At 36.7% G+C, this 11,443-nt stretch overlaps 1 protein-coding gene across 3 annotated transcripts; it reads right to left on the bottom strand.

Annotated features, from left to right (window-relative positions):
• Positions 1-1,365: 1,365 nt before the first annotated feature.
• Positions 1,366-5,105, bottom strand: LOC123890634 (F-box protein At2g26850-like). Of its 3 annotated transcripts, none has more exons than XM_045940273.1 (5): positions 4,643-5,105; positions 4,158-4,219; positions 3,265-3,428; positions 1,878-1,964; positions 1,366-1,795 (listed from the first exon to the last, which is right to left on the bottom strand). In XM_045940273.1, the coding sequence occupies exons 1-5, from the start codon at positions 5,090-5,092 to the stop codon at positions 1,623-1,625; spliced, it is 936 nt and encodes a 311-aa protein (XP_045796229.1). In that variant the 5' UTR covers positions 5,093-5,105; the 3' UTR covers positions 1,366-1,622. The 3 variants fall into 3 exon arrangements, with proteins under 3 accessions (XP_045796229.1, XP_045796230.1, XP_045796228.1); XM_045940274.1 differs by having other exon boundaries at positions 1,878-1,952; positions 3,265-3,437; XM_045940272.1 differs by having other exon boundaries at positions 3,265-3,437.
• Positions 5,106-11,443: the final 6,338 nt, after the last annotated feature.

Genomic DNA, 11,443 nt, shown 5'->3' on the forward strand with positions numbered 1-11,443 from the left:
CATTTTATAAGTTGTGAAAAATTTCAATTGAATATTAACAAATTTTGTTGCCATGAAAAATAAATCTTAATTTTGTTAATTGAATACCACAAGATTTAATTATATTTTATAAAAATCATAATTAAATATCACAAATTCTTTTTCCATCAAAATATCTTTTACAATTTATTGAAATCCTAATTCAATACACCCTCTAAAATTCAGATACAAATGCTAATTATAATTTATTACTAGCATTCACAAATTTAATATCATGTCCTTAAACCAATAAAACTGCAATTCTTTTATCAAAATAAAAGTAAAAATAATATCAATGGTTGGGCTTGGGGTTAAACAGGAAACAACAATATTTAGTGCTCCGCACTCTAATCATCAACTAAACATGATACAAAGTAACCAAACATTAGACTCAATTGATTAATAAGTTTTTTCTTAGACGGATTATTCGAAAGAATTCAAGTTTGATTATCACTTCATCTAAGACAAAAAAATCATACAAATATAAAAAGACAGCTATTAACACAATTAAAATGTTTAGCATCTCAAAAGTCATCAAAAGATGATTTTAACTTAAATTACAATAAAATATTATTAGTAACAAAAAAATAATATTATTATGAACATTAGAGTGTATGTATAAAAAGGAGGTTGGGCGCTTTTGTTGTAATTTATTTTTGTTTTAGGGATTTAGTTTCATTTGTACTTATACTTTTATCTATTAATTAATATAAATTTACCATTCAAAAAAGTATGTTATCAGCTTTAAAAACACTCTATATATGTCAGTAAATTCTAGTTCTATTAATAAAAATGTCGAAATTATTAAGTCAGACATCACGACCGAAGTTTGAACTTCGACTCTTCCATTTATATGTGTGACTTTTTAATATTGGCTCTTATTTTTGTTCATCTGGCCAAAACGAAGTCGGTGGCATTCGTTTTAGACTTCAATAAATGTTGGGTTCACATTGATCTCCGCTAATATTTAATTCATAGGATTTTTTTTTTTATAAGCAATTTAATTCATAGGATTGAATTTGCCAAGTTTAAAACAAATTATTCCTCTCACTACGAGACATTTATAGGTAAATTCTAATATGGACCACTTTATCAAGTGGTTCATGGTGGATCAGTCATGAATAAAATTATAACGAATACAAATTTTGCAAAATCCACCGTTGGATTGAAAGTTTATATCATATAGATCATCCATAGAAAAATTTAGAAAAATTGAAAATCATTTAATATGTTATTGAGACACATCAAAATTAACGGTTTATTAAATAACATAAATCTTGATGGGTCTCAATAACATATCAAATGATTTTTAAAAATTTTATGGATGATCTATACGATATAAACTTTCAATCCAACAGTGAATTTCGTAAAATTCATATTCGGTAGATCACTTGTCCACGGTAGACCACTTGTGAAGGTGGTGCACCATAGCATTAGCCCACATTTATAAGCTAAAGCCATATATTTTGCAATTTGCATACATTATGTTCAACACTTGTATATATCGTTGGTGATCTAATATTCTATTTTCGAACCCTGGTCCTTGCATTTTACATGCAATGTCCATACCAACTAAACTATGTTCATCGGGTTATGTTAGACACTTATATATATCGTTGGTGATCTAATAGCTCATTCCATTTTTGAATCTCTTCTTGACTGTGAAGCTTTCTAATTCCTCCATAATTTCCGGCCGAATCTTCAGTATGTCTGGTTAGCTTTGCTTTTCTCATGCTTGACCTTTGAGGGTATTGCTTGAACTCTACCACCAAGGTCTCTATATAATAATATTTAAATCAAATTATATACATAAAATAAAACTATATATTATACAGATTGATGCAAAATAGATTTCTCACCAGAATTTTGACAAAGGCAATAATTCTCATTCTCATTACAAGAATCCAGGTGACCAATAACAGCATACCACCAATCTGCAAACCATTCTATTAGAATGGAGTTTCAAATAATTTTGTAGGTGGAAATAGCAAATTAAAAAAATGTATGAATATAATAAATTATTTATTTACAATATTTAATAGAATTAAAATTGTTCAAGTGGTAAATCCACTAAGTATGGTTTAGTGGTGAGGGGTTTTACCGGTAGTACGCCCTAGGTTATGGGTTCAATCCTCAGTAAAAAAACAAAATTGGTCAAATGGTTAGTATATTTATTTTGTATTTGTAGCAAGAAAAGACCCCGTTTAAATTCTAAATTTTACATTTTAAGACATTAATTTTTATATTTCACAATAAAATATAAAAGAATTATACAATATAATAAAATATGCAATATATACAATATAATAAAATTTAAAAAAAAAACATATTAACTGATATTCTTAGAGCACTAGTTTTTTTTATTTTTTAAAATTTTCTTAGACTATTTTCAATGGTGTACTTATTAAGTAGTCATGATATTTATTAAGTACTACCATTGGAGCAATATTCATTTGAGTATATAATAGGTACCGGTTCTACAATAAGTATTAGTACCTATTTTGTTTTTGTGGGTCTCATGTATAATGATGTAAGTTATTTGTGAGATGTGTTATTGGTAGGATCTATTTAGAACTTTTTAAGAGATGTTGGGTTGGAGAGATACTTATTAGGTACTATTATTAAAAAATTATAAATGAGTGATGTGTACACGTGAGGTCCAGTTAAGTACTCAAAAATGAGTATCTCAATTGTGGATGCTCTTAAAGCACTAGTTATGATGACCCATAAAAAACATTAGAGACGAAACCCACCTACCCTAATCCCCAAGGAGCTCCCCTTTTTTTTTTTTTTTTGAAAAGGAATGAGAGAGCTCCCTCTTTGCATGCAATTTATATTACCTTGTGAATTTAGATCATCTCCTTCATTATTCGTCTACATATATCTCTATTAATCTTACAATCTTTTCATTAAAAAACAATAAAATAATCAAGAGAGAATGATATTAAGATATTGAAAATAGAGATTGTTAGGAAAGAAATGTAGAGTACAGTGAAGGAAAAAATCAAATTTTTTACTTTGTGATGTAGATAAAGCTAAAACTACTATTATTAATTAGTAAAGTAATGTGAAGTCAAATTTATATTCCCTCTACAAAGATTCTCAGCATAGTCATGATATTGATCGATGTCTGTTTGATTAAGATCAAATCGTTGTTCGCTAAAAAAAAAAATCAAATCGTTGAAAATGCAAATTTTTATTTTATAATTGAAAATATTAGTGTTTGAGAGGTTAAAATGAACCTACCATATGGAGCTTGAGTGTTTCCTCTCCATTGGATCTCAATATGATCCCCGGGCTTTAGTTCTTGAAAACAATCAGACACGTGGCGAACACACGAAGAGGTTTCAACTGGAGAAAATCTTAGCTTGTCCCAGTGGAGATCGTTCCCCACAATCCTTCCATTCCAACTACGTGTCCTAAAAGTTACACAATTTAGGTAACTATATAATCTTTAATCAAATTTTATTTTATGACTGAAATATATAATCAAATTATTAACTCATCAAATTTATACAACCATTAATATTATCACAAAATTTAACAAGTTAAAAGAAATAAGTTAAGGAAAATACTAACATGTCTCTGAGTACATATTAAGTGTTAAGAATCATTGAGAAAAACTTAAAAAATTTGTATTGAAATGATAATGGAAAGTGATAAAATTGAAATGAATGATTAATGGTTACAAATTAGTATCATCTACTTTATACAATGACGAATTTGGATTTAACACATGTTGGCTGTCCGATAAAAATAAAAGGTCGAGATCAAATATTGTATTAAACTATTAAATTTATATTGTGTAAATTTGAACCATTGGATTATAGATCAACGATCGAGATCCCCTATTCCATGCAACTGCTACAACCGATCCAAATCAATATATTGACTAACTAAATGACCCATGACCCTTCGCTTATAAAAAAAAAATACTAAATGACCCTTCCTATCTATCTACTATATTTCAACATTTAGAATTCAATATAAAAATATTCATCTTAAAAATGAGTAGATTCAAATTTTTAAAAATTAAAATGTTTTTCTCAATATAAATTTTTTAAATTTAATATATGTTTTAAGAGCACAGGTTAACAAACCCTAAAATTATGACAATAGATTAGTAGATTGGCGAGTACCTTGCTCTGAAGGTATCAGTTATGGAGTTATAGCTAACCAAGGCGTCATGAACATATAATCCCTGAAAAAATATAAAATAAAATTAATTAATTAATAAAGAAGAAAACTCGCGACTTTTTAAAGATGGAATATGATGAGTAAATTCTCAAGTTGTCAAGTTTTGGAGTTATAGCTAACAAAGGAGTCATGAACATATCGAAATTCAGACTAAAATTCACTTCACACAGTAAAACATTTCAACTATCTTTTTGAGATGGATCGATTCATATTACACTATCATAAAATCAGTACTAAATAACCTGTCATTGATTCAAAATCGAACAGTTAAAATTAATTACAACAACACGAAGTAACTGTATGTGATTCTATTCCATAAAAATTATATGGTTTCATGGATTAAACAATTCATTCACTCAAATAAGATAATTGATATGAAAAAGAAAAGTGGTAATTCATTCAAATAAGATATAATTGAAGCCTTTACCCTGTATAATTGAGCTGGAAACCAGAATTTGCCACTCTCTAGTGACAAATACAAAGCCATCATAAAATGATTTGCCAATAATAAACTCTTAAAATTATGGCACTCTTCTAAATATGATCCAACACATAACATAGGCCATGAACCACTAAAACTCCCAAGTGATCCATTAAGAATATTGATTTGTTGATTCAATACACTTCCTTCTTCCTTTGTTATTATTGTTACATGCCATTGCCACTCCTTGAAAGCAAAATGACCAAAGACTCTTCCCCATTTATGCTTCATGTGATTGTCCCACAAATGATCACTTCTACATTTACCTCTTAGATAAGTGCATACTTTAGACATATTTATGAGTTCTATTGGTGAAAGGAGTTCTAAAATTACATCTAAAGTTGATTCAGGTAAATTCAAGAGAGAGATTTTAGAACTAGTTTCAATTTTCTTCATGTTTGAGGCTAAAAACTAGTTACCTCTTGATTGTTTAATGTCAAACAAGGATGAATTTATAAATTCTATACAGCTAGGCACTAGCCACACCCCAATACTAGGAATTAGTATTTTATTTTTTTATTAACTCTCTAGTTTTGGAAGAGGGGTTCCCGGTAATCATAACTCGGCCGCGAAATAACTAAAATCTGACCAAGAATTTTACCATTAATAATTGAATTCGAGTTCTTCCGAACAATTAATTTATAAATTAGTATATATATATATATATATATATATATATATATATATATATATATATATATATATATATATATATATATATATATATATTTTATATTTGTATTAACCATCTAGTTCTCATATGAGGTTAAGTAATTCATAGTTCGGCTGCGAGGTAAGTAAAATCTGATCAAGAATTATTTTCACCTAAAATCAAACTCGCGTTCTCCTGAATAATTCGTCAATTCGCGTTCTCTGGAATAATTCGTCAATTGAGGGAGCTCATTAAAATTTGAGTTCAATGTCTTAGTTTAGAAATTATTGTATTTATCTTCATCCTTGCTCTAGAGATTAAAAAAAAAAACTTATGTTCTATTGCTTGTGAAGATTTGTATGTCTTATGTTTGATTCTTGCCGACCTAGGCGGATTTTACTAGAACATACATGTGCATAGTTTTCATTTAAGAATTTTTCAAGAGTAAGGTTTTTTTTTTTTTATCATGTTATTTCAACGGACCAACATGTTTAACACATTATCTTAGGTGGACCGAATTGAAATTTTAGACCAGTTTATTTGATCTACTAAAAAATCGATCGGAACATATTGATTCATTGTATCAATTTTAAAAGTATCTTTATTATTATTTTACATATTATTTTTTACAATAAATTAGTCTATTTTTCATTATAAAATCCAACAAACTTAGAGTTGGAATTTTTTTTTTAACGAACCAAAATGATATATATATATATATATATTGGACTGGGCAATGGGCTTAAAGGCAAAATCAAACTAGCCCAAATTAATATGAGAAAGGAAACAGGCCCAAAACAATTAAACTCTAGGTGTCCATTTGGCGATATAAGGCCTGGGCGAGGTAGACAATGAAGGATACCGCCCATAAGATGGATTTACGTACGATAACAAAATATCTTCATCCTTCTCTGCCTTAGCGATTAACTTGGGAATGAAGAAACCAACTCCTTGAAACTGCCATGGCTTGGAGACCAAGGTTTTATTCCTACTTTCACGCTGCACCACCGGAAAAGGCGCTGAAGATCGGATTTTTAGGAGCCCTTGCTTGGAGAAGAAGACTAGAAGCTCTATAAATAGCTCCTCACTTTCATTTGTAAAGGGACGAATTCTGACTTATAAAACTCCCAGGGTTGTTGGGATTGAACTGAGTGTAATCACACCATTTGATCAATAACACAAACCCCCTTGTTTTTTACCAGAACATTTTGGCGCCCACCGTGGGGCTGCGGTAAAATCATTTGATCCCAGCCTATCACAGCAACTAGACGAAAAATCAAACATCTTCACATGGCTGGAGAACACGAAAACCACGACAACTCTAACGTTAACACCCTGCAAGCCGCCGTCGTAGAGATTCGGCGCTTACAAACTCAGATTGCGGCCATAGAAGCCGAAAGAACTAATGAGAAAGAAAAAGCGAAATTGATTTTGGAGGAGGAGGAGGGAGAGGGCGTCATGGACGTACAACCCTTAGCACAGCACCTGTGGGATGCCCAGGTGGTGGAAACAATCAAGGTTCCTCACCTTCCTACCTTCGACGGAAAGACGGATCCAAGGGAGCACCTGATGGCAATTGGGACACAAACTGCCATAATCAATGCTCCGGAACATCTAAAGTGTAAATTACTAGCCGGCACCTTCAAGGATGTCGCCCTGCGTTGGTACATGAACCTTCCAAGAAACTCAATTGAGAGTTATGCTGACTTTCATAAAAAATTTATTCACCAGTTCGCTGGATCGAAGCACGTGAAAGTCACATCAACCAGTCTTTTCTCCATCCGCCAAAACCTTGGCGAGTCATTGCGTAACTTCCTCGCCAGATTTAGCGAAGCCACCATCAAAGTCTCAAATCCAAATCAGGAGATGTTTGTGGCAGCCTTCCACAATGGGCTAAGAGCGGGACATTTCAATGAGTCCTTAGCCCAAAAGCCAGCCTCGTCGATGCAAGAGGTGAACAAGAGGGCGGAGTGTTATATTAAGGGCGAAGAAAGTAACGCCGAGAAAAGGCAAAGAGACGTTAAGGAGAAGGAATACGTGGGCCGTGCCACTAGAGCGCCCGAACACCCACGACCAAAATCGGGGGGCCACCAAGGAGACCCATGGCAGAGGCACCATGGGAAGCCCTACCGCCAACCGCCCAGAAGAGAATTCAGGAATCATCCCGCCAATGAAGACTTCACGCCATTAAACGCCTCAAAGGTTTACGTCTTAAATGAGATTCTGGCCACTGGTTTGGCAAACCTCCCCCCAAGGAGAACCAGTAACATCCCCATGGGACTGGACGATAACGCCTGGTGCGCATATCACAGGTGTAGAGGTCACTCCACGGAGAAATGCTTCCGCTTAAGAGATTTAATCGAAGAACTAATCAAAAGCGGACACCTTCGCAAATTTATTGACGACGCCGCCCAAGGGCGGGTTGTCGTGCCAAAAGTTCCCCGGCAGGAGCCACGAGACCCTCCTGGGCCAAACAGAGAGCCTCCCAAGGGGAGAATCTCCGTGAATACAATAGCGGGGGGATTCTCAGGCGGGGGCGAATCAAGCTCAGCAAGGAAAAGGTATGTACGCCGAGCCATCTCGGAGATATACCTCGTAAGTCAACCTCAGCCATTAGACATACCGGATTTGGCATTCACGGCAAAGGATGGTTTGGAGGTAGCACCCCATGACGATGATCCCTTAGTGATACAAGTCCAAATTTTGAACTGTGATGTAAAAAGAGTACTGATAGACTCGGGGAGTTCAGCGGACATTATGTACTGGGAAGCTTTCAAGGCCATGCAATTAGCAGAAGAGCAATTGCAACCATACTCCGGAACCCTGGTTGGGTTCTCTGGCGAACAAGTGGACGTAATGGGTTACGCCTCCCTTCTTACCACGTTTGGAGAAGGCAGCAACGCCAAAACTATCAAAGTGCGATATCTGGTAGTTAAAACTCCTTTTACCTCCTATAATATTATTATAGGAAGACCCGCCTTTAACGCATTAGGGGCGGCCATGTCCACTTTATACCTAGCAATAAAATACCCCCTCGAGAATGGGGGAGTAGGAACAGTAAGGGGCGATCAGATTCTCGCCAAGAAGTGCTACGAGTCTAGCTTAAAGATACGACACCGAACTTCCAGCGCAAGCGGGAAATTCGAAAGAAGACAAGCCGCAACTCCAGGCGGCATAAACATGATAGAGAGCGCAGATATGGATCCAAGGGAGGAATTCCAAGATCGAAGGGTAAGCCCTATAGAAGACCTGGAGCAGGTTCAAATTGGCGATTACCCTCACCAGACAACTAGCTTGGGAACAGCGTTGCCCAGCGAGGAGAGGAGACGAATCATCAAAATCTTGAAGGATAACGCTGACCTATTCGCATGGAAACCTTCAGATATGCCAGGGATTGACGAAGGGGTGATAACACATAAACTTTCAATATCACCCAGCACAAAACCAGTTTCCCAAAGAAAAAGGAAGGTGGGAGAAGAAAGACGAGTCGCTATAGCAGAGGAAGTAGAGAAACTAAAGGAAGCAGGATTCATCGAAGAAATAAAATACCCCTCATGGTTGGCAAATGTCGTCATGGTGAAAAAGGCCAACGGGAAGTGGAGAATGTGCGTGGACTTCACAGACTTAAACAAGGCGTGTCCCAAAGATCCATATCCCCTACCTAACATAGACAGGTTAATTGATGGCGCCTCGGGGTGTAAGATGCTAAGTTTTATGGACGCCTACTCCGGATACAATCAAATAAAGATGAACCCCTCCGACGCCCGCCATACAGCCTTTATGTCGAATACCTGCAACTATTTTTACAACGTCATGCCTTTTGGACTGAAGAATGCGGGAGCAACATACCAAAGGTTGATGGACAGGGTTTTTGCTGAGCAAATAGGGAAGAATTTAGAGGTATATATCGACGACATGGTAGTAAAAACTTCCGAGGGAAGTCGCCATGATGATGATCTGTTGGACATCATGGGATCAGTAAGAAAGTACAACATGAGACTAAACCCAGCAAAGTGTTCCTTTGGGGTACAAGCCGGAAAATTCTTAGGGTTTATGCTCACCAGCAGAGGAATAGAGGCTAACCCCGAAAAATGCCAAGCCATCATAGACATGAGGAGCCCTACATCCGTGAAAGAAGTACAGACCTTGACAGGCAGAATAGCCGCACTATCCAGATTCCTATCATGTGCGGGCGAAAAGGGTTTCCACTTCTTCGCATCTCTTAGGAAAAATGAGAGATTTTCCTGGACGCCAGAATGCGAAGAAGCCTTCAAACAACTAAAAGAGTTCCTGGCATCACCGCCCATCTTGACACGCCCATTACCAGGTAACACCCTTTACCTATATCTCGCAGTTTCGGATAGAGCTTTGAGTTCAGCTCTAGTTCAAGAAATAGAAGGCGAAGAAAAACCTATATATTTTGTAAGTAGAACCTTAAGGGGAGCAGAAACAAGGTATCAAAGAATAGAGAGGTTATCTCTCGCGGTAGTTGTCACAGCCAGAAAGTTAAGGCAGTATTTTCAAAGCCACCAGGTAGTGGTTAAAACAGATTACCCTATCAAGAACGTCCTCCGAAAGCCAGACTTGGCAGGAAGGATGGTGGCGTGGTCCGTGGAATTATCGGAATTTGACATCACCTTCTCACCTAGAGGGGCCATTAAGTCACAAAGACTAGCTGATTTTGTATTGGAGATGTCTACTCCGCCAACAACAGAGAAAACGGCGTTTTGGACACTCTCAGTTGACGGGGCCTCCAATGTGCGAGGAAGTGGAGCCGGAATAGTACTGGAAGGACCGGATGGCGTGATGATAGAACAATCACTACGTTTCGCCTTCAAAGCTAGCAACAACCAAGCGGAATACGAGGCTTTGATAGCAGGAATGAAGTTGGCAAGCGATATGGAGGTAAAAGAGCTAAAGGCCATGAGTGATTCCCAGCTGGTAACCAACCAAGTATCAGGGAAGTTTCAAACGAAAGAGCCGCAGTTAATCAAATACGTGGAGAAGGTGCAAAACCTAGCTAAGCATTTCGATTCGTTCGAATTAGTTTACGTTCCCCGCGAACAAAACATGAGAGCAGATCTATTGTCAAAGTTGGCGAGCACCAAAAAACCAGGAAGCCATAGAACCGTTATCCAAGAAACCATAAAAACTCCCAGCATCAACGGGGAAGAGGTAATGATGGTAATAGAAGAAGAAGACTGGAGATCGCCCATTATCCGGTACCTCCAAAAGGATGAGCTCCCGAAAGAAAGGGAAAAGGCTTTTAAATTGAGGAAAATGGCGGCATGGTATTCAATGGTAGGGGATAAGCTATATAAGAGAGGATTCGCGTCCCCCCTCCTTTTATGCGTCAGTACTGAAGAAGCCAAGCGCATCATGAATGAAGTACACGAAGGATCATGTGGTAGTCATATCGGTTCAAGAGCATTAGCAGGAAAGATATTGAGAGCAGGATTTTATTGGCCAGATATACATGATGATACCGCCATGTATGTAAGAAACTGTGACAAATGCCAAAGACACGCCAACCTGCATCATGTTCCGGGGGAGCCACTGAAGTCAGTGTTATCCCCTTGGCCCTTTTTCATGTGGGGTGTAGATATCGTTGGCCCATTTCCGGTTGGCTATAAACAAGCGCGATGGATCATCGTCGCCGTAGACTACTTTACAAAATGGATTGAAGCAGAGCCGGTATCCAGCATTTCGGCGGAACAGGTAAAAATCTTTTATTGGAAGAAAATCATCTGCAGATTTGGATTGCCCAAATACATCGTATCCGACAACGGTACACAATTCGCTAGCGAAAAGGTCGTTGAATTCTGTCGAAGCAAGGGAATCAAAAACACCTTTATATCAGTGGAGCATCCACAAGCTAACGGACAAGCAGAGTCAGCAAATAAGGTGATACTAAGAGCCTTAAAAAGAAGGCTAGATAGTAAAGGCGAAGCTTGGGTAGCCCACATCTCACCCATCCTCTGGTCGTATCACACCACTCCCCAATCCTCGACAGGTGAAGCGCCATTTACAATGGTCTATGGTTCGGACGCGATGATCCCGGTGGAAATAAATCCTCCTAGTTGGCGCAGAGAAAC

The sequence above is a fragment of the Trifolium pratense genome, linkage group LG6, assembly GCF_020283565.1.
Source record: "Trifolium pratense cultivar HEN17-A07 linkage group LG6, ARS_RC_1.1, whole genome shotgun sequence".
Lineage (NCBI taxonomy): Eukaryota > Viridiplantae > Streptophyta > Magnoliopsida > Fabales > Fabaceae > Trifolium > Trifolium pratense.